This window comes from Psittacula echo (assembly GCF_963264785.1).
Source record: "Psittacula echo genome assembly, chromosome: 1".
In the NCBI taxonomy this organism is placed as follows: domain Eukaryota; kingdom Metazoa; phylum Chordata; class Aves; order Psittaciformes; family Psittacidae; genus Psittacula; species Psittacula echo.
In genome coordinates this window covers 82,953,504-82,975,982 of record NC_137735.1, presented here as the reverse complement: position 1 = coordinate 82,975,982, position 22,479 = coordinate 82,953,504, and the positions used below count along the sequence as shown (strand labels likewise).

The 22,479-nt window shown below is 47.2% G+C and overlaps 1 protein-coding gene across 11 annotated transcripts; it reads left to right on the top strand.

The window, feature by feature from the left end:
- The first annotated feature begins 87 nt into the window (after nucleotides 1-87).
- On the top strand, nucleotides 88-20,717 carry LOC308218042 (uncharacterized protein). Of its 11 annotated transcripts, none has more exons than XM_080611597.1 (15): nucleotides 88-424; nucleotides 1,115-1,196; nucleotides 6,199-6,983; nucleotides 10,938-12,558; nucleotides 12,948-13,078; nucleotides 13,874-14,051; nucleotides 14,488-14,638; nucleotides 15,274-15,341; nucleotides 16,254-16,327; nucleotides 16,750-16,815; nucleotides 16,960-17,185; nucleotides 18,349-18,689; nucleotides 18,813-18,933; nucleotides 19,750-19,885; nucleotides 20,579-20,717. In XM_080611597.1, the coding sequence occupies exons 4-11, from the start codon at nucleotides 10,962-10,964 to the stop codon at nucleotides 17,017-17,019; spliced, it is 2,325 nt and encodes a 774-aa protein (XP_080467723.1). In that variant the 5' UTR covers nucleotides 88-424; nucleotides 1,115-1,196; nucleotides 6,199-6,983; nucleotides 10,938-10,961; the 3' UTR covers nucleotides 17,020-17,185; nucleotides 18,349-18,689; nucleotides 18,813-18,933; nucleotides 19,750-19,885; nucleotides 20,579-20,717. The 11 variants fall into 11 exon arrangements, with proteins under 11 accessions (XP_080467723.1, XP_080467720.1, XP_080467721.1 ...); XM_080611594.1 differs by having other exon boundaries at nucleotides 16,960-18,489; nucleotides 18,557-18,689; XM_080611595.1 differs by having other exon boundaries at nucleotides 16,960-18,489.
- Nucleotides 20,718-22,479: the final 1,762 nt, after the last annotated feature.

Here is a 22,479-nt window from a genome sequence, read left to right as displayed (position 1 = left end):
CAGCCCGGAGGCCCGGCCGGGCTGCGCGTGGGCGGGGCGGTGGCAGCGGGGCCGGGGGATGCTGCGCCGCCGGGGGATGCTGCGCCGCCGGGGGATGCTGCGCCGCCGGGGGATGCTGCGCCGCCGGGGGATGCTGCGCCGCCGGGGGATGCTGCGCCGCCGGGGGATGCTGCGCCGCCGGGGGATGCTGCGCCGCCGGGAGCTGCTCCGGGCCCCGGCGCGGGGAGCGTGGGGTTGCGCTGGACAGGCCGCGAGTACCGCGGCGGGGCGCTGCCAGGCCCCGCAGACAGTGGCGGGAAGCGGGCCGCGAGCTGTCAGCGGCATCGCTCGGTGTGGGGCTGAGGGGACCGGGGTGCTGCTGCCGCGTTGTCAGCCCCGTGGGCAGCCGTTCCTCAGGCCCTCGCACGGCTCCGCCACGTCCAAGGTCAGCGCCGCCGCGGTCCAGCCCGTAGGTCACCCGTGGCGGGGGTGGGGCTCTTGGTTACCGGGGTCCTAGGGCTGAGGGGCGGGCTGCGGCGGGAAGCGGGCCTCAGAATCCCAGCAGCTGAGGGGTGCTGTGCGCCGGGCGGTGTAGCAGGCAGGGGGGTGCCAAGGCCTCCTCAGTGGCCTGTGGTAGTTTTGGGGTCTTACGTGTGGTAGGTTTGGTTTTAGGTGGTTTTTATTGCTTGTTTCCCACTTGCCAATAGCAAAGTCTGGGCATTGCTGAGGGAAGCGGCTGTGCAGGCCGGAGGAGTGTGTGAATTGGTGTTAAATGTGATTCGCTCTCGCTATGAACTCTCCTGTAGCTACTTAGAAGGGAAAGCGGGAGATGACGTAAGAGTGGCAGACGAGGTAGTAAAGATTAAGGGTGCCTTGTGTTGTCTCTTGTGTGTCTGGTAGGGCAAGGCTTGCTTATGTTATGGTAACGATTGAGAAAAACTGTTATTAGCAAGCTTTTCGTATAGTGCAGTAACTTCTGCTTGTTTGTAAGCCAGCATGGAACACATTCGAGAGCAAAGGAATTAACTTGTATTGCTGTTGAGGAAGGAATGTTTCAGTAGCCTTGCTCCCTGAAAGAGGCCTTGTTGTTTGACTTTTATCTTTTGTTTTTCATTCTTCTTCCCCCTTCTTGAAGCGAGTGAGATCCGAGTTACTCATGTTCCAGAATGGGGCTGCTTGGTCTATGCCTGGCTGAGCGCTTTATCACACACAGTCCGGTAAGTTGTATCATGAAGCAGGGAATGCAAAATGCATAGGCACCTTGGTGAGGGCACCCTTTACTGAGAGTTATCTGCAGTAGTAAGGATTAGCAGCAAAAGGTGTGGTTGACCACAGCCAGTCTGCTACAGGAAAGGAAGGGGCTGCAGAATGGAAGTAATTCTGGCTTTGCATGTTCACAAGGTCTTGTGCTGCCTCTGTGGGGTTGGTGGTTGTGCCTGCTGAGTGTTATCAGAGCCTCTGTGGACTTTGTCTCAGGTGAAAGGAAATGGCTTATTGCTGGGGAAGGCAGTAGTGGTAGATGGTAGCTTTCTTTTTCTCCTGTCCTGTGAATGATCTACTGAGCTGCAGCCCAGCGTGCGTGTGCGGTGTAGCCAAGGAGGAGCATGTGGCGTGCTGGAGTGTGGTACAACTCGTGAGGGAGGGATGGCTTTCTCTTGGAAGCACATGGACCGGAGCTGTTGGAGCAATGTAGCTGAGTTTGCTCTTCCTCCAGGGCTTGCCGTGTGACCTGGTTCAAGTCACTTCAACTCTTCATTCTTTAAAGAGCTAACTGAGCAAAGGGTGGAGATACTGTGCACTGTATGGTACCTGTCATCTATTAATGTTGTGTACCTGTGCTCCTGATACAGGATAGTACAGCTTCTCTGCATGTATCTTGATGGCACAGTTTAGTTCTTGATTAATTGGTTTGCTTGCATGTGCTGCTAGTGCACTAAATCATAGAATTCCAGCCTGGTTTGGGTTGGCAGGGACCTTAAAGCTCATCCAGTTCTAACCCCTCTCCAGATTCCTTGTCGGCAAGGTACTTAAAGGCTGCAGTAACGTGTCCCAGGAGCCTTCTCCAGGCCAAAGAAGCCTGACTCTCAGTCCATGCGTATGTCCATGCATACTTGTGCAGCAGTGGAGTGTGCTGGTTTAGCTGAAGAGCATAATGCTTTCAAAGCAACAAACTGCACTTATCCGTGGCTCTCATCTTTCATGTGCACTTACCTGATGTCAGTTATTTAACATATTTCTAGTGTCCAGGGAGACTGTAATAAGATGAGCTGTCCGAGGCAACCTTTAGAAGCAGTAGCAAAAGTTAAAACAATTAATTACTTTTGATTGTGTAAGCTTTCAGTTCTAATGACAGGCTTTTTTAAATCCTGTTTTCTAACTACAGTGCTGTGAATGCAGATGGCTGGTTAAACTTCATGAAGTGATGATTAACTTCAGGCAGCTTCTTTCAGATACTTGGAAGAAGCTGTTTTATCCAGCAGGTGCTTAATATTTCCTGGAAATGAAGGCTGTTGAGTTTGCTTCTCGTAGGGCTTGCTGAAGGTGATGACAAGTTTGAGTGTCACTGGCTGCTTCTGTAGATGATTGTCTTAAGCTGTGTTACTGTGGGGTTTTATTGTCCGCTACATGGATTCTGTTTCACTTTGCTGCTCCTGGCTGGAAGCTGGCCCTGAATTTGTGGGTCGTGTACCTTACTGCACGCAGAGCTGAGTATTTCATGGAAGATCATTGAAAATCCTTCCCTCAGCAGACAAATCACTGCTGGTAGACCTGAAGAGCTGCCGGTTGCCTTTGACCTCTGCTGCCACCTGGCAATGAGGATGAGAAACTTTTAGCATGTGCTGTGGCTGGTTTTTGACTCCTGTGTATAAATAGCAGCAGTTCTTGGCAAAAGCTCATGATCTGCATGTGCCTCTTGTGTTGGGGACATTAGCTTTGCACAGGGATGAATCTGGGAATTGGGAATATGGAATGAGGATTGGAGTGTGTGTCTCCATAAACCTTAGGGCCTTGTTTGTTATTAGCTGGGACTTGTATTCCGTTTCTTGTTGAAATGCAGGGTTAAGGAAAATATTTGGGTGTTCAGGGGTGCAGGAAAGAAATCTGCACGTCACTTCCCTAAAGTATTCCAAGTTGGAGTATAGTGTTCTGTTTGCCTGGTGAGAGAATGGGCTCCTGTCTCTCGAGTTGGAGGACCTCTTTGCCATTCATGTCTTTCCTTCATCTTGATGTGACCATAGGAAGGTGACTTAATCTGCCTTGGCTTTGCTTTTTAAAGGAAGGGCTGCCAAAGCCGAGGCAGGGAGGCAGCCTGCAGTCTTGAGGGGAAGCCTTTCTGTCTCTGAGAACAGCCCCTGGTGTAATTTGGGCAAGGGCTCGTCGGTGCTACTGTAATACAGATCAAAGTGAAACAGGCCTCTCATCAGTCTCAAGTATGTTGTGTAACTTCTCTTAGCAAGCTGGTTCAGTGCATACCAGTTATGTCCCTGCTCATTCAGTCCAGATGACTCTCTGGAGCCTCTGCAGTTCCTTCCTAGTGCAGAGGAATATAAAGTGCCTCTTCCACTAATATTTGCTATTCTTCTTCTGTGGGTGCTTCTGCTACTTGCTCTCAGCAAGCCAAGCCTCAGGCACAAGACTTCCAACTGAAAACCACTACTCCTTGCTTTCTGTTTATGTCTAGTGCAGCTTTTGTTTTGAGGAGCTGCTTATCAGGCTCTCATTGCTGTGCACAGTAAATCTAGTGAGTAGGTCTTGATGCTGTTCTCCAGATACCTGCTTGGTGTCGGTGCTGCCTCTTTTCTCGCTGTTCTTAACAGTGGTATCAGCGTGTTGTGATTTAAACCTTGCCAGTCTGTCTCCTTGAAAATGCAAGTCTGGTTCTTGCCTTGCGTGCAGAGAATATTGGAAGCCTTAGCTTTCTTTAGTCTCTGCTCCAGAGTGTTGTACATGCCTGTTTTGTGGGAATTGATCTGGATATTGGGCACTTGACGTAGCTGGTTGCTTTGAAATTTCAATTTACAAGCTGCCCTGTAGTGGACAGTCCACTACTGCCCATAGCAAGGGCTGCATGAGCTTCACTGTGGAGAAGCAAATGGAAAATGCTAAGCATTGGATGTAGTTTCTGTGAAATTCTGCTTTGCCTGTATCGTAGAGGATGCTTTTAAAAGAGTTGAGTCTGGACTGGAAGGTGTGTTGAGGAGGTAGCTGTTTGGAAAGAGCCCCAACAAGTGATATTAAGTGGGTTGTTTGTGACCTGAAAGATCATCAGTTCCAGCCCCCCTTGGCTTTAGAAGTGGTGTTGATTGCCCAGTCAGGGGTACCTGTGCACAGAGTGCCTTAGCCTCAATCAGAGGACTTTCACTGCAATTTAAAGCTGGGTGAGAACAGAAAGGTCGTGTGGCCTCTGGCTTGTGGGCTAAACCCTTTTGGATGGTTTGAGGCAGAACATTTGAGCTGACTGTTTCTGGAGAGGACACCAAAGCTGGCAAAATAAAAAAAGCCAGCAACAAGCTTCCACCAAATTCTGAGGAACAGCCAAGAAAGATAAAGGTGCTATTGGTGAAGTGGTGCAAAAGCAGTTTCTGAAGTCTGCTTCTGCATCTGAGACACCTTTCTGGCAAAGTGGTGTCTGTAATAGAGGATTCACTGGGAGGAAACCATAAATGATGAAATGATTGGAGTAGGAAGGTAATAGGGTAGAACATGCATTAAGGAGCTTGACAGTCAGGGTTAATGTTAACTACTGAGGATAGCCTGTGATGAGTTGTGTAGCAGGAGTGATGAGCTCAGGGGTGATCAGTGCCTGTTGGGAGGGTTGCTGGTGGTTGGTGTTAGTGTATACAAGTGCTCCTTGGTGATTTCCAAAACATCAGGAAAAAGCCTGCTGCAGTTTAACTAGGCTGATACTTGCATTGTAAACTGAGTATAACATAGAAACTCTTTGGGGTTCTGCTTTGGGCCAGAAGTGGTGCTGCTGGAGTGTGGAGCTGTGCTGGGCCAATGTTTGGTGCTTGGAGTGTGAGAAGGATACAGAAGAAGTGACTATAAGATGAAATACCAATAAAGCCTGGGCCATCAGCAAAGCAGCCTCAGCTGCAGAGGTGGGGGGTGAGCTCTTTTAGGAACATCAAGAGCAGGTTTTTATCTTGGAGATAAGAGAGCCTGGGGGTGGTAGCACTTGTTGTTCCACAGTCCTACTTTTTAGCTCTCCAACAACCAGCTTTTTCAGCCTTTTACCTATGTCATAATTTACCCCTCTGGACGTAGGACTTAGTTCTTAAATAGTTCAAGGTTGTGGAGTGGCTTCACTGTAGCTTTCATTCACAGAGGAGCCTGTGTTAACTGGGCTGTGAAAAGGTGGTATTGCTTAAGGGGAGTCTCCTGCTGTTCTTGTCTCGCAGTACTGGTGTTTGAAGCAGCAGCAATTGATGCACAACCCTTACCTTTAATTATTGAAGTATAGGGACACTTACCTGTTCAGTTCTTTTCAAAAGTGCCATCCAGATGAGACTTTGCTTGCCTGGCTCCTGTCTTTGTGTGCTTGCAGCTACTGAGTCATGTTTGGTGGCCCCCACCTCTGGGTGATGGTTGCTTGCCCCACCAAAGAGAGAGGTATATAGGAAGGCTATACAGCCTGGTTGGTGCTCAAAGTGTGCCGTGCCAGGGCCTGCAGCCTGGGGACACGGGCACCGGTTCAGCTTTCAGGGAAAACACACCTGATGGCAAGGGTAGGTCGAATAAGTGTTTCTGTGCAATAACTGATTTTTAAAGGTGTGGCCTCCAGTTCTTTAGGGTTTTGTCAACTCCCGTTCCTATGCCTCCTATAAGGCAGAGCATGTGCTACTGGTTATTTTTAGCATGGAAAATTTTAAGAGCCCACGTGGTCCCATTTAGTTTGAACTCTGCCAGCCTTGTCCAGTTCTCTTTCACCCAGGTAGGATTTATTTCCTGAGTGCTCTATCAGTAACTATAGGATCTGCACAGAGTCATCCTGTCTCTGCTGTTGAAGCTGCATTTCCAATTTGGCTGCCTGCTTGCTTGCTTGTCTTTAATTCCAGCCTCGGTTTCCACTGCTTTTGGGGTTTGGAAGCATAACCTCTCGAGTGCTGGAGCAGGAGGGAAGCAGAAGAGGCAGGGACCAGCAACGCTGTGGGGAACGTCCCTGCAGGGAATGTGGGCTCCATCATTTGGGAACTGTCCTTGTCTCTCTTATTCTAGGGACTGGAAGCAGCTTGCCCTCAGAGCAGGCCTTCCTGTGTGTGGAAAGCCCTGGAAATCTGGAGCAAGTGCCTGCTGAACTCTCCTCTCGGACCTTGAGAATGAATTATCTGGTTTCTCTGTGAAAGTTGTGCTGCAAACATCTCTAACCTTCTACTGATATAAGGAAAGCAAGTGCCTGGAAAACATAGGGTTAAGATACTTTTAACTCTAGGTCTAAGATAGAGAACAATGTTTGTGTTGTAAGTCTGTGGTGTGATAACAGAATTTAGTGGTCTTACTAACAAGAGTGAATTATTTCTTTCCATCCTTTGAATGAGTGACCATCCTTCTAATTATCAGTTAGCTTGGAGACTCCTCTGGGAGCCCCTGAGGTTTCTCGGGAGGACTCCCCCACTGACTCAGATCACCACAGGGGCAGACAAGGACCATCCCGAGTGAATCATCAGGTATGTTTGAACCAGGTAAAGGGGATACCTATCAGTCGTAAGGAGACGTCCTATGCGAGGTAAAGAGCACGGATGGTAGGTAAAGGTGTATATCTGGCTGCTGGTGGACACCCACAAGAAGCAGGGGGCGTCTTGTGGTTTGGGTCCTACAAGACACAAGGGGTGAGAAGCAACATTTAAGAAGGCAAAATGGAATTAAGAATTAAAACCGATCAATTAATTACAGTTTTGAGTTTATCTTTAATTCAACAGAAAAGTGAACAGAAAGACCTCCCTGAAATAGAAGAAATCCTTAATCGGGTATATCTGTGGGAGTCTGGGCATCTGAAGGTCCAGGTACGGCGAAAAATGCTTTGCCTGTTTTAGTGGAAATAAAAAGAGGGGGGCCTGCCCAACTAGAATAAACCAATATCCCTTAAAAGTAGAAGATCAAAGGGAATCAAAGAAATCATTGTTAAATTTTAAAATATAGATTATTAATTGAATGTGAATTGGAATATGATACTCCTATCTGGACAGTAAAGAAATATGATGGGAAGAGTTGCGGATTGGTTCAAGATCTCAGAGCAATCAACAAAATTGTAGAGGATATTCATCCAGTAGTAACTAATCTGTATACCTTATTGACTAAATTGAATAGTTGCTCAGAAACTAGGACCCTATAAAAGGCCAGTGGCATAGTTTTCGAAACAGCTGGATGAAGCGAGCAAAGGATGGCCCGGATGCCTAAGGGCTGTGGCAGCGGTTGTCATGAATACTGAAGAGGCTTGCAAATTCACCTTGGGACAAAAGATTACTGTGCTAGTGTCCCGTGTTGTATCAGCAGTCCTGGAACAGAAAGGAGCCCACTGGTTGTCTCCTTCATGGTTTGTAAAATACCAGGCCACCCTTGTGGAACACGATGATACAGAAATTGTGGTCACTGATGCTGTGAATCCAGCATCCTTTTTGCAGGAGCAACCGACAGAACCGCTAACACATGACTGCTTGGTCACTGTAGAGGCTGTATATTCGAGCCAACGGGATTTGCTTCTTGGTTTACTGATGGTAGTAGCTCCGTGAAAAATGGTGAACGAAAGGCAGGATATGCCGTTACCACCACTTCACAGATAATAGAAGCTGAACCTTTACCCGCAAACACCTCCACCCAAAAGGCAGAATGAGAGCCCTGGAATTGGCTAAAGACAAAAGGATAAATATTTGGACTGATTCTAAATATGCATTTGGTGTGGTCCATGCACATGGTGCCATCTGGAAAGAATGAGGACTTTCGAATGTACAAGGGAAACAGATTAAACATGCTACAGAAACTGCTGCTCAGCTACCTGAGGAAGTAGCTGTTACGTATTGTAGAGGGCATCAACAAGGTGACCCTAATCAGAGAACTGGAAATGATTTGGCCGATTTTGAAGCCAAACAAGAAGCTGAACAATCTGAAATCATGTCCTGAATCCCTGATGGCAAGCTAACAATTGAGAAATCTGAACCTAGATATTCAAGAGAGGATAAAAAGTTGATTGAAGATCTGAAAAGACAGGAAAACCAAGAGGGTTGGGTTCAGATACCTGATGGGCAAACTGTAATTCCCTCTAATCACCTCTGAAAGTTAGTTCAGGAGGAACATAATAAAACTCATTGGGTAGCAACTCTTTATATACAGATTATAGGAAGGAATCTATACACCATAGTTCAGTTAGTGACAGAACAATGTCAGCTCTGTCTTAAGAATAATCCTAAAACTGACAATAGGAATCAAATTGGGACAATTGGGAGAGGAAGTTATCCAGGACAAGAGTGGCAAATAGATTTTTCTGAATTCCTGAGAAAAGAAGGTTATTGATATTTGTTGGTGTTAAAAGAATATTAGGGACAAGAGCGACAGGTTTAGATTATCCGATTCACCCTTTGAGATCTGGAGACTGGGTTTAAGAATATTAGACCTGTGTACAAAGAAATGCCAGAGGTGTAGGTCACTATTCAAATTACAATCACACTATTAATAGGGATGGTATCATAGTTCAGTGGTGGCCCGTGCCTGAAGGGAAAGGATAGTATTGGTTATGTGGAGAAAATGCTCCTAAGACTCTACCTCAACTGGAAGGCGCGTGCACCATAGGTGCTGTGGTACCCAGGTTTTGGCTTCACAAGGAGGGGTTTGTTCCATAATCAGTGGTTCCTATATAGATCAAAGTGGCAGAATTGAAACAGATCTGGAGGAAATTTGGAAATAAACTGAAATATTTCATGCAATGACCAAGGATGATACGTACCTCTTGGGTTTTTGAAGAAACACGGAGAAAGTTAACTTCATGGTTACCTAATCTCTCCTAGCTGAGGCAGCTGGTTGCAGGAATCGTAATAATGATTGTTTTAACGCTGATTACTTGTAACATGCTAGTGTTCTTTTTGGCATTGTAAAAGGTCTGTAACTGTTTATGAAGATGGGAAAAGACATAAGGTTAGGCAACTAGTTGGAATGGTAAATACTTTGCCAGAACTCCTGAGCAAAATGGAGTTATCTAGCAAAAGGATTTGCAAAGGTAAAAGAAAAGGGGGGGCTTGATATAAGGAAAGCAAGTGCCTGGAAAACCTAGGGTTAAGATACTTTTAACTTAGGTCTAAGCTAGAGAACAACATTTGTGTTGTAAGTCTGTGGTGTGATAACAGAATTTAGTAGTCTTGCTAACAAGAGTGAGTTATTTCTTTCCATCCTTCTAATGAGTGACCATCCTTCTAATTATCAGTTAGGCTGGAGACAGTGACTCCCGAACATCTGCTAGCTTGGGAGGCAATAAATTTTGTGGACGAAGGTCCCACTGTTCTAAATCTTTGCCAGCTATCAGAAACTTGCAGATATGGCTGGTTTCAGCTCCTTTGTGATTACTGGGGCATCCGACTGTGCCGAAGGTGAAAAGTGCACCCTGAGGAAGACTGTTTACTTCATCTTGAGGACCCCTGCCCACGACCATCGGAGGGCAGTGTGCAAGCACCAAAAGGAAGGAGAGTTATGATAATGAGTACCTAAACTAATTGTAATTTCCCCACCGATCTCTCGAACCTAATGAATATGCATGTTTGTGTGTAATAAATATCTGCTCGCTTAACCTCTCGAGGTGCAAGTTAGGAGAAGCGATCCCCCTTGCACCCGGCGCCGTAATAAACATACCTGCTTTAGAACTCTTTTGAGTTGTAGAGTCTGATTTCGTGCTTCAGTACGGATGTGTCTTCTGAAGGGTTGTTTGTGCTGGCGAGAGAAACGAGGTGGCTTAAAACTGCTCTGGGATCCTAATGCGAGCAAGTAGAATAAGTTGACTGTCCTTGCCTTTGTTTAGTAAGGTAGGCGAGTGTGGGGGTTCATTCTTGTCCTCATCCCCCTGATCTTTACCAAGATGTTTTCTGGTTGAGACAGAGTAAGCGTAGTCGAGAGACTGACTTGATTGTCTCGTCTTTTTATACTCCTTTCTACTTCTGAAGAGGAACTAGATAATACTGTTTTCCAGTGGGTGGTTTCCATCCCTAGGATTTTATCTCCTGAAAACAATCTTTATCTTTGTTGCTTACTGGTGAAAGTCTTGGGGCCTGTTTGGAGAAAAGCCTCTTGTGTGTAAGCATTGTCAGACACGTGGGTTCTGCTTTCATTCCTGCCCAGTGAAAATATAAACTGAGTGTCCTTTGCACTCTTTGTTCTGGGGATGTAGGGAACTTCAGCTCTGTGTGCCAGCCGCAGGCTTGCCTGAAGGGAACGGGAAGGCCTCTCAGCCCTGCCTTATATAACCTAGATGAGGCTTGTAGATGGAGGAGCATGGGTGGGACATGAGTCCCAGTGGCGTCCAGGCAGCGAAGGGTTCACACGCTTTCCGGAGTAAAAGAGAAAGCTTTCAGCTGAAAAGTCAGAGTAGCAGCTGTCCATGTAGGAAATTTAACGTGGAATAAAGTGGTGGTCCAGCGGTGTTCTGAACCCAGCCTGCTGCTGGAGAGGCTGCAGCGCTGGATGCTGTCCGTGTGTGTAGCAAAGGGGAGGCAGGGGAAAGAAGGTGAAACGGCTTTGCGTAGAAAGGGGGGTTAAGGTGAAACTGATGACTGTAATGGTGAGAAATGTCCAGAGATCCCTGGTCTTAGGTAAGGATCTCGTTCTGCGGTCTCTTGTAGAGCAGAGATGTGAATTTAAAAAGCAAATGGAAAACAAGCCTGCTCGTACTACTAGAGATACCTCAAGGCATTTATGAAGCTTTAGTCTTCCTGTTCCCTTCCCTGTGGCTATTGTAACATGTTTTCTGGTTCTCCTTCTAGCTATAACTGCTGAGACTTTCTAAAATGCCTTTATGCTTCCGGAATTACATCGCGTATGCCGTACCTGGAGTGCTGGCACTTCTCGGGTGCTGGTGGATTTATTCCCATAGAAAAAAGCATGGAACCTATCAAGATGAAGAAGCAGTAGGTCCTGCAGAGCAGCAGGAAGAAGTGACAGAGCAGGATTCCGCACCAGGAACAGAACCATGTGTTCCTCGAAGACAGCTCTCCTTGCTGGAAGAGGAAGACACAGGGAACAAAACCTCGACCTCCCTGCTGACGTCAGGGTTGACGATGCCCTCTGTTATGTGTCACCCTGATGAGAGGCTGGATCTCTCGCCAGACTTGCCAGTAACAACGAATCAGCCCAGCACCCTTGAGAACGACAGTGAAAAACTAGAAGAAACGGGATCTCAAGACGAAAAGAGTGTCCCTGCTTGTGTTTCTCTGCCCTGGGAGTCTGCCTGTTCGGAGCAGGCAGGGGAAGAAGACGTGTCCAGGTCAATTGCCAGTACTGTCCCTGTGTGTCAGGAGGAGGAGGACACACAGCCAAAAGGAGATGAATTGAGAAGAGAGAAGATTAGAGGAGTGGGTTTGTGCAAGGAAGACATTGAGAAAATTGAGCAAGCGACAATACGGATTGTTTCCGAGGTCATTTTGGCAGCAACTGAGGAAGTGCTGTGGGGTGCTGCAAGTGATGGGTCCACTGAGATCTGCCAGGCTGCTGCCAGTCGAGTTGAGACACCTGTGGAGATGGCAAGTGTTGTTTCCTCTGATCAGATGCTTGCAGAGGAAGCTCCAGTAGGCAGTGAGAATGTTAGGAGTGATGGTGTGGTACCAACATCCCTGCAGGCAGAGGAACAGGGTCAGAATGTGAGACGTTCAAGCTGTTTAACACGTGGCTGTTCATCCAGCCCTGAAGAGGGAGACACAAAAGACTGTTGGCAGAAGAAGCCTGTCCGCAGTGAGGGAGTGCTGCCCGCTCCTGCAGGTGATGGGTCCACTCAGCTCTGCCAGGCTGCTGCTAGCCAAGCTGAGACACCTCTGGAGATGGCAAGTGCTGTTTCCAGTGATCAGACGCTTGCAGAGGAAGCTCCAGTAGCTGATACGAACGCTGCTGGAAAGAATGATGCTGCGGTCCTGACATCCCCGCAGACAGAGGGACAGGATCAGGATGTTACATGTTCAAGCTGTTTAACACAAAGCCCCACTGAGGGAGCCACAACAGACTGTCAGATGAAGACCCCTGTGTGCAGTGAGTCCCAAGGAGGTGGTCGGACTCCTCTGGAAAACCACAAAGGTTCTCCAGAAAAGGTGCCTTTGGTTAGGGAGGGCTCTGTGTGCAGCACATCCACATGTGAAGGTGGGGCATGTGTGAAGGGCCCGCTGCAGAGCACAGTGCTGGCTGTTGCATCGGGCCAGCATTCAGAGTTACGTAGTTTATCTGCGACCCGAGACACAAGTGCTGGGCAGAGCTCCAGCCCAAGTGAGACTCAGCCTACTCTGAAGCTGCCTGAAGACAATGAAGTACCATACAGCAATGGAGTACTGCGAGAGAATGGTCCAGACCCATGTAATGAGTGTAGCAAGGCACCAGGAATAGATGGAGACTGCCCACAAGGTAAGCGATTTGAAAATGCTCTTACACACGCACGGTGAACAAGCATTTTATGTGCTGTAACCCTCCTGCTTCAGGACATGTGCAGATAAATCTTCGTGTTTAATTTCCCCAGGAAATGACTATTTAGCCCTCAAGTGCTGGTGGGTCTGCATTTGCTCTCTGAATTCATCTCTCTGTAGGATCCAGTGTTAGCTGGCCTACAGGAGGAGCTATGGGGTGTATATCAGCTCATGTTGGTCTCCTACCAGGTTACATGGCCAATCTGCTAAAACTGAAGTTGTTGCTGTAGTGCAGAAGGCTTCTGGTAGCTATATTGGTTCATGTGGCAAGGCTGGGGTTGTCCTCACCAAATCTGTGCTACAGACCTTCTGTGGGACTTTGTCTTCCAGGTTTCCCGCATCAAGTAGAAAAAGTACTGAGCCTGACTGGCGAGACACAGCTCCTTGAGCTTGATGCCAACGTCCACGGTCTACTTCCAGCAGCACCACTGACACTTCATTCCCTCCTTATGACTGCCTGGGTGAGTCCCAGCTTGCTGGCTATGCTGATGTCAGGGCGGAAGGCTGTTGCTGGTCACTGCCATTGTAGGATGCTGTATCCATGTGGCTGGCTCACAGACGCCCTCAAACTCAGTGTGATTTTGTGTGGCTGGTTGTTATCCAGCTGATTTAGCTGTTAATAGATCGGGGTTATCTACCTGTTCTTCCACTACTGTTCCCATTGTGCCTGTAGTAACGGTGCACGTAACTGTTTCCTTGGATGTGAAGATAGGCTTTATTCTGGAGAAGTGAATTTGTGCTGGGAAAGGAAAGGCATTTTGGATGTATTCCAAGCACGGTAATGCTCGGAAGCTGCCCGGCACAGTGGCTCTCTAGCAGCCGGGGCAAAGGACTTTGAAAATAAGGCCTCTGTGACAAATCTTGGACAATCCCTGTGAAGATTACCTTGATATTTAGAACCTCCATGGGCAGGGAGTCCTGGCAAGTTGCACAGCGTTGATAGTGCAGCATGGCTTGACCCATCATTCCTGACTCTGCTCACTGATCTCTTGGGTAAATAAGTCTTGCAGCTGCTCTGTGCTGATAGTCTTTTTGGGAACAAGATGGGCCCCAGCCCAAGTGTGATTTCCTTGAGAACAGCATGCAGTTAACAATGGGTAGTCTTCTGCTCCTGATCCAAAGCAGTCTTTAGAAGTGAAATACTACAGTGCCGTGGCTGTAAGCCTCAGGAGGTGCTGGTGGAACAGGGAGTTGCTGTGAAGGAAACTTCGAGTTGCAGTGAACACTAATGAGAGCTTCTTTCCTCCACGTGACAGCTCTTCCTCCCGGATGGAGTCACTGTGCCGGTGGTCGTGGCGCACCAAGTTGATGCAGGGCACATGTTCCTGCAGCAGCACACTCACCCCACTTTCTACGTCCTGAGGAGCCTTGAGCAGCAGATGTGCGTCTGCTACTCTCAACCTGAAATTCCAACCCTGCCAACTCCAGTAGAAGGCAAGTAACTTGACCGTTCACTTAAGAAACTTCGAGGGTCATGTGAAATCCTGCTGCCCTGAGTTAGGCTTGGGAGGTTTCCCAGTGCATGAGGTGTGATAGTTCGTTGGTTATTCTATTGATTTGGGCTTTTTTTTAAGCTCTGTTCTTCCTCACCCCACTCATCGCTGAATACTTCTCCAGCCACATAGTTGCACATTGAAATTCGGAAGGAGGTAAGTCAGTCTTGGGTTATTTCTTATCTACCTGGCACCTGGTATATTTTTGCTGACAAAGTGTGGAGCTACTCGCACATCTTCGTAGTGTCACTGTCTGTACATGGTCTAAAGTGGAGGGTGCATCACATGGAAAGGAGTTATTCATCATAACTAATGCCTGGAGTGCTGATTTCTGGAAATCCGCTGAGCTTTCTTCTCTGTACCCTTATGTTCCGCAGTTGGTATTATCTGCGCAGCTCCAGGCCTGGATGGGGCATGGCTACGGGCTCAAGTTATCAGCTACTTTGAAGAGACCAGTGAAGTGGAACTCAGATATGTGGACTATGGAGGATATGCCAAAGTGAAGGCTGACACACTCAGACCAATCAGGTCTGTAGCTCCTCTTCCATGGCCTGAGGCCATATCTGGCTCGAATCTTCTTCAGAGGCATCTGTATTGTTTGAATTCCTTCTGGGTTTTTCCAGAGCTGAAGTGGGAATTGGTAGAAAGGTTTGCCTCAGCAGCAGGGGTGGGTTCCCTGGCAGCAGAGCAAGCTCTCGCAAGGCTTTATTGAAGGGGAAGGAAGAGGAAATTGTGACTTCTGTCACTTCAGCATGGCAGCTGAGCAAAAGGATGCCTTTGGGAGGCCCCAAGGTGTAGTTAGTTGCTGAGCTAGGAGTAAGATTGGGATTCTCTATGCTCCAGCCCCACTGTCTGGGAGAGCTGTATTGGATGAGGGTTTTCTTACACAAGCCCATTAAATAGTTGCTTGTGCCCAGAGGTGGGAGGAAAGCAGTCAAGCCTCCATGGTGGAGGTGGCTTTTGCTTGGAGCCCAGTCCAACGTGGCGTGCTCATCAGACAATGGGTTGCTGCTGCTGCTTAGATTGCTGGGAGGTTGTTTTTGACTGTCATCAATGTTAAACTAAATTCGTCTTACAGCAATTGATTAATCAATGTCACCTTAAAGAATACAGGAGTGACTTAGAGCCCTGTTCTTATTCTGATGGATTCTCTTTTCTTTAAGGTCTGACTTTTTATTGGTGCCTTTCCAAGGAGCAGAAGTTTTACTGGACAATGTGGTGCCTCTTGCAGGTAATGGAGCTCCTGACAAGTACTATTGGCGGTCCTACTGCAGTGTCAGTGGGTGCCAGCGGTGGGCAAGCAATGATCGTGCCTGAACCTTCCATCTCCTACTGCAAGCACAGCTCTGGTGTGACTAGAGGAAGGACTGGAAAAAATGAATTTTATTCTTCTAAATGTGCTAGCATGGCAGAACCTGTCAGACTCCAGGGGAAAGATGATAAATGTCCAGGCTTTTTCCGGCTTGGAGGAGAGAGTGAATTACTCTGCTAAAGAGCAAGTTGGCAGGGCTGGCAGTGTATTAAGTGAAGTAGCTGTAACTACTCTGCCACCTTCTGTCATAAAGTAGCTGTAAATGCGAAGTTAGTTTTAATGTGTTAAACCAATCTCTGATACTTTCCTACTAAAGTGACTGACGTGTATAGTTCTGTGTTCAAAATGCTACCGTTCAAGCCCCGGCAGAGTGTCATGGTGGTAGAGATGCCTGATGTCTGGGGGCCTAAAAAGCTGCCTTGTACGGAAGGGGTTTCTGTGGGAGCTGGGGGTCAGGCAGGTCAGTAGTGTCTTCAGGGTCAGTGAAGCCCTGAGGCCCTTGAGCTTAGTTTATTAAGGATCGAAACACTAATGACCGCTGAAAGGTACCGCAGATACGCACTTTTCTATCTTTAAAGCCTCCTAATTCATCAGCCACTTAAATTCCTATTAACTTAGCTGGTGGCTTTAGAAAGCACTTCATTCTTCCTTTCAGCAACCCAGCAGGCATAATGTTTGTGTGATCTCCAGCTTAATAGACTGGTTTCAGCAACAGTGGGTGAGGATTTGCTGGCCTAATGGATGTAGGAGGTCAGGCAAGGTGAGCTTAATAGTCCCTTCTGGCCTTTGAAGCCTGTGACTGTCATTTGTTTTCTCCTGCTCTTCCCCAAGATGAGGATCACTTCTCCCCTGAAGCTGACGCAGCTGTTGGCGAGATGACCAGAGGCGCAGTCCTTGAGGTGCAGGTACGTGGAGCTGTTGGGAAAAGTCTTGTTGCTGATAGTACTACTGCTGTGACTCTGTGCACCCCCCATCCTGTGTGTGTGAAGACAGACAACAAAGCCAGAGCCTGGAAGTCTGGCTGCTGAGCAGGGTCTTGATGAGAACTTCCTGGTGTAGCATCAGTTCCCGCTCAGGGCTGTGTGGCTGGGAAGGGATGCGTGTTCCCTCTTGTGAGTGATGTGGTCAGAAAGCCAGGGTATGGATTTGAGTGATGAAAGTGAACTTGCCCACAGGGTGTTCCAGCTGCTGCCTGGTGGCAGGAGCTACATTTCCTCCAGCCTACAGATAGGAAGGGGTGTCTGATAGGGAGCGAATGATGCTGGCATTGCATCCTTCACGGCTCACACCAGAACTGCTGCCCACTCTGGTTTTTCTGTGTTTCCAGGCCACAAATTATGACAGTGCAACAGGACTGCCACTGATACAGCTGTGGAACTTGACGGGCAATGAGGTGCGTGTGTTGACGTACCTATTTTGTTGGAATCGATGCCGATGCAGGCTTCCTGTTGTTGATTAGGAACTTGCTGATTGTTTTTTCTCTAGTGGTTTGTTCACCTTTCTACTTTTTGTTTTCTTTCTTTTCACCTCCCTTTAGGTGGTGTCCGTAAACAGAACTCTGGTGGAAAGAGGCCTTGCTCGGTGGATTGACTACTAGCAATGTCCTACCATTTCCCTAGAAACACATACCTCATCTCGGTGAAAGGCAGGGTTATTAAAAGCCATAATGACAAATACTGTAGCTTTAAAGCAAAAAATCGTCTCTGGCCTCTCTTCAAAAGCTGAATGGGAAAAAACCTTAAAACCTTACAGCTCGTTCGAAGGTAGCAGATGCTCCTTAAGCTGTGATTGTTCCACATGTATAATACCCGTGAACTTAGTGTCTGCTTTCCCTTCAAAGTTAGAATTATAGAATCGTAGAATAGTTAGGGTTGGAAAGGACCTTAAGATTCATAAAATCATAGAATAGTTAGGGTTGGGAAGGACCTTAAGATTCATAGAATCATAGAATAGTTAGGGTTGGAAAGGACCTTAAGATTCATAGAATCATAGAATAGTTAGGGTTGGAAAGGACCTTAAGATCATCTAGTTCCAACCCCCCTGCCATGGGCAGGAACACCTCCCACTAAAGCATGCCGCCCAAGGCCTTATCCAACCTGGCTTTGAACACTGCCAAGGATGGAGCATTCACAACCTCCCTGGGCAACCCATTCCAGTGCCTCACCACCCTCACAGTAAAGAACTTCTTCCTTATATCCAGTCTAAACTTCCCCTGTTTTAAGTTTTAACCCGTTACCCCTTGTCCTGTCACTACAGTCCCTGATGAATAGTCCATCCCCAGCATCCTTGTAGGCCCCCTTCAGATACTGAAAGGCTGCTAAGAGGTCTCCACGCAGCCTTCTCTTCTCCAGGCTGAACAGCCCCAACTTTCTCAGCCTATCTTCATACGGGAGGTGCTCCAGTCCCCAGATCATCCTCGTGGCCCTCCTCTGGACTTGTTCCAACAGTTCCATGTCCTTTTTATGTTGAGGACACCAGAACTGCACACAATACTCCAAGTGAGGTCTCAGGAGAGCAGAGTAGAGAGAGGGGCAGGATCACCTCCTTGGACCTGCTGGTCATGCAACTTTTGATGCAGTCCAGGATGCGGTTGGCTTTCTGGGCTGCGAGCGCACACTGAAGCTGGCTCATGTTCGTTTTCTCATCGACCAACACCCCCAAGTCCTTCTGCGCAGGGCTGCTCTGAATCTCTTTTCTGCCCAACCTGTAGCTGTGCCTGGGATTGCTCCAACCCAGGTGTAGGACCCCTTGCACTTGGCATGGTTAAACTTCATGAGGTTGGCATCGGCCCACCTCACAAGTGTTACATTGGTTGTCCTTTATTAACAGGCTCTGCCTATGAAATTAATGAATGTGATTAAGGAATTTAATGTTCAGTGATGGATTTCTTGACTTGAAAATCGTGGCTTTCTCTCTTTCCCTTCAGGACTTGCCGATGCACAAGGCCCTCTTCTGGGTAGCCATGGCAGTGCTGCAGCTGGATGAAGTAAACCTGTACTCAGCAGGTACAGACCTGCTTGAGCAGAATCTGCACACCCTGGACAGCCTTCGAATATTCAACGGCAAGGTGAGCTGTTAGCGACCAGCTCTGACTGACACTGGGTTTGTGTGAGCACTTCCATCTGTTGATACAGGAAAAAACCACAACTCTCGTCCTGCTGGACACTGGGGAAGCAATTTGCATTAGGAATTGTTCCACTTGGGTACTACCAAGAGTAAAACTGCGATGTACGTAACTGCGTTCTGAACTGGAACAGAAATGTACAGGTGTGTTGTGTTCAAAGGTGTGCTTGGTATTTCAGTGTAAGCTCTTAAAATTACTCTGTCACTTGTCAAAAGAACACCTTGAGCTATCATGAGCAGCTCTTGGGTTTTCTTTTTCCTGGTCAGAGCCCGGAAGAGGTGTTCATGGAGATCAGGAGACCCCTCGAGTGGCACTGCAAGCAGATGGACCATTTTGTTGGGTTGAATTTCAACTTCAACTTTGCAGTAGCGGGATACCTCCTGAAGGGTAAGAACACATCTTGCATCTTCTGTTAGAGTTGTGCTTCCTTACCCTTCGTGTGAAGTGTCCTGAGAACTTGCTAATGAACATACTAATGCTTCGTAAATATGCCTTGACCATTAAATACAGTATTCGGTTTTTAACCCCACTTGTTAGGGTACAGGCACCCTTCTCCTACCACTGTAGCAAGAACTGTGAGGGTTTTACACACACTACTAGCTCTGGTTAACAAGCACAGGAACTGTGACAAGTTTGAGGTGAACACCCAGTGCGTGGCTTACCTGGCAGGTAAAAGCAGACAAACCAGCGTTGTTCTCAGTTTGTGCTGACTGAAAACGAATGGATTCTTGTGGGAATTCTTATGGGTTTAGGTTGATAAAATTGTACCAGCGTGAAGGACACTTGTAACTGGGGGTGGACGAGGGGCTGGGCCAGGCTGGGGTGCATCAGAGACAGCGTTTGGGGGGCTGAAGGCTTTGCCCACAGGGGAGCTGCTGTGCAGCAATGGAAACGCTTCAGGGAGGCTGAAGGTTTCTTGATTTAAGCCTTGCAGTGTGTGCCTTACAGTGTGCCAGTTCCTAGTGATCTACAAACAGAAACTGTGACCATGTGAGGGCAAGTGTTTAAGTCATGTAATTGTGACTGGATGGGGATTAGCATTCTTTTTAAATGGCCTGCTTTGAATCAGAACAAAGACGACCACTGGGACATAACCACTCCGCACTGCAATGCACACAGGAGGAGTTGGAAGTGGGTGGAATGTTGCTTACCTTCAGCGTTGCCTCTCTGCAAAACTTACATTGACTCTCTTTGGCTTTTTAGCTTTGCTGCCAGTGTCTGAGGAAGTTTGAAGTCGCTGCAGCCTAAAGCACAGGAAGTCTCTCTTGTTGACAGACGTTTCAATGGAGAATGTTCCCATGGATACCTACCCCATCCATCCCAGTGACACTAGCTATAGGTTGGTTGTCTAACTTTTAGATATTTCACATACATTTCAATGTCTGTTTCCTTTAATAAATTATCAGAAGGTAACCTGTGTTCTATTAAAAAGTCAGTCACAGAAATCTGGGTATCAAAATTCATAGAGATTTAATTCTGAGGTCTGCAAAGCTATTGCAGAGCTGAACTGCTTTGGAGGTTGTTCAACTCTTTGCTAACATCTTTCCACAAGACCTAATTTCATCTCGTTTATATTTTAGAGGGAAGTTTTACTTGTCCTTTTATAAGTAGTCACTTTATCCTTGTCATGAAAATCTCAACGCCTGAGAGCCTGTCTATATGCAGCACAGATACAAGCTGAGAAACCCACCTCAAAGTGATGGGGAGAGCCAGTTTCTCTCAATGGGGAGCCCTTTACTCAGTGTCTGTCTTCTCAGCATCCAGTTTTGTCTTGCCTTGTAGGCTGATCCGCTTGTGTTCTTTTCACTGCTTTATTGTTTATCTTTTCAGCATTACATCCATATCAGATTGTTAGCCTTCACCAGTCAGTTTCGCAAGCAAAGTAATGACTATCTCTTTCTATGTGTTTTGGGGAGATTGACCTGTTAGGAGAGACGGGTTTAATACAGGATAGTTTGGCTATTTGAACAATTTATGCCTCAATATGCATAGTTCTAAAGATCTTCTGAATTGAATTTCTCTGCACTTTCAGGACACTAAAAGAAAACCAGCCCTGGTCATCACCAAAGGAAAGGTGCCTCCATCACTCGCTGCCCCAGTCCCCAGCCCTGGGGGGTGGAGGGGAATCTGAGATGCCGTTCCTTGCCCCCTCTGGATGCACTGGATGCATTGGCTCCTGCGAATGAAAAAGGACCACGATGCTGTCTGTCTTCTTCCTCTTCCTTCCAGTGGGAAGGTTGGTTTTCTTGCTAATAATTGACCTGCCTTTTGAAATTCCGTCTGACCACACCAGGCATTCGATATGCCCTGAGCCTTGATCAGATCTATTTTGATGTATGTCTGGATTGGCTCTTGCAAAAGCATTTGTCCCTTGCTTAGCATGTTGAAATAGGGCTGGTTAGGCTTATGTCTGTAGTTACCTTGAAGAAAAATCAGCTTTTTTTTCCCCTCAGCATTTGTTAGAGAGAATCTGAACTCCGAAAACCTTTGGGCTTGGAATAAACGATTGAATCAACTCCAAAAGAAATATGTGCCTGGGGGTAGGTAATTTATTTCTGGCTTTTGGAAGGCAAAAGCTTTTGGATATTTGCTTACTTGACAAATTTGTCAAGAACCCCCCATTAAATCCTCCCAAAGAAGAACTGGCCCTTCCCTCTCCTCTTTCAGTTAAATTGACAGTGTCTGATGAAGAGGAGAAGGGTTTTTCTGTGCCTTGGACACATACTCTTTATTAAAGCAGGCAGCCAAGTCTGAGCCCAGAAGGCAGATTAAAGCTAAAGGAATTCCTGCAGGGTTTTATTCATGTGGCTAGGACAGAAAAGAGCCAATAATAAATTGCTTTATGGGTTGTCTGATCTGGGTTCTCTGTGCTCTCCTTAGCTGGCAAGATGTCATTTTGGGCAGCAAGAATTCCTTGGTGCCTACTGATTATTCCTTTTTGTTGCTTACAGTTGTCTTGGCTATGTCCTGGCAGCTGGCATGGCAGGTCTGTCGTGACTGGCAGTGGGCCTTCAGGGTGAGTTCCTCACTGTCACTCGGGCGGCTGTGCCATTCACTGTAAAATCAGACCCATCCCTGGGCTTGGGATTACTTATGTTCGTCATGCCAAAGGTGAACAGTGGAAGGACCTTCTACTGCCTGGCTGGTCATGAACTTGGTGTTTTAGAGGACTTGATCATGAGTTTGGTGTTTTCCCTTGTTCCTGCAGGACAAGGGAAAGATTTTAGCCTAGTTCTTGCAGAATGGAAGAGGCACAGGTTAAACTGTAGAGCAGCCAGGGCAGGCGCTGATGTGCTTCTTACCTGAGGAGACACTTGGATGCATCAAGACCTCCTGAAATAGAGGAATGTGAAGGTATCTTCTGTTCTTGTCACGTCATCATGATGTTTCTCCACAGAGAACACCAAGTGCTTTGGAAGTACCCTGTCAGATCCTCCCAAGTTCTCTATAAAATTAACTAGCATGTACACGATGAGGGGGGAAGAATGTTTGCTGGAATAAGAGTCTGAAGTTACGCAGGTAACGCTGATGTCTGCATGACTTGCATGATTCTTGCATTTGTAGCTGGAATATTACAGTTCACTTTTCTTTCTTCACATGTTTTACTCCAGAATCAGAGGGAGCGGTCGTGTATCTGTATGATGCAGAGGGAGGATCTAATAGGTCTTTTTTCCTCTGAAGTCACCATACATCACCAAAGCCACTCTTCTTTACAAAAATGACCTACAAACCGCAAGTTACATTCATTTCTGAGCATGGCTGCATTCTCCAATCCGTAATTCTAATGCTGAATTTGAAGTTCTGTAGACTTTTCACTCCACGGGTACCCTTGCTCTAACCAGCCTTGCTTGTGTCTACAGATAACTCCTTGCCTGGGAGGTCTAGCACCGGTTCTTCTGCTTCTGCTGGTCCCTCACAGGACCCAGAGAAGGA

Excerpts from the sequence above, each read along its gene's own strand:
- LOC308218042 (XM_080611602.1), top strand. The coding sequence starts at position 10,962 with ATGCCTTTATGCTTCCGGAATTACATCGCGTATGCCGTACCTGGAGTG. Across the intron at positions 14,052-14,487 it reads CCTGCCAACTCCAGTAGAAG|TTGGTATTATCTGCGCAGCT; the intron begins GCAAGTAACTTG and ends TATGTTCCGCAG. Across the intron at positions 14,639-15,273 it reads GACACACTCAGACCAATCAG|GTCTGACTTTTTATTGGTGC; the intron begins GTCTGTAGCTCC and ends CTTTTCTTTAAG.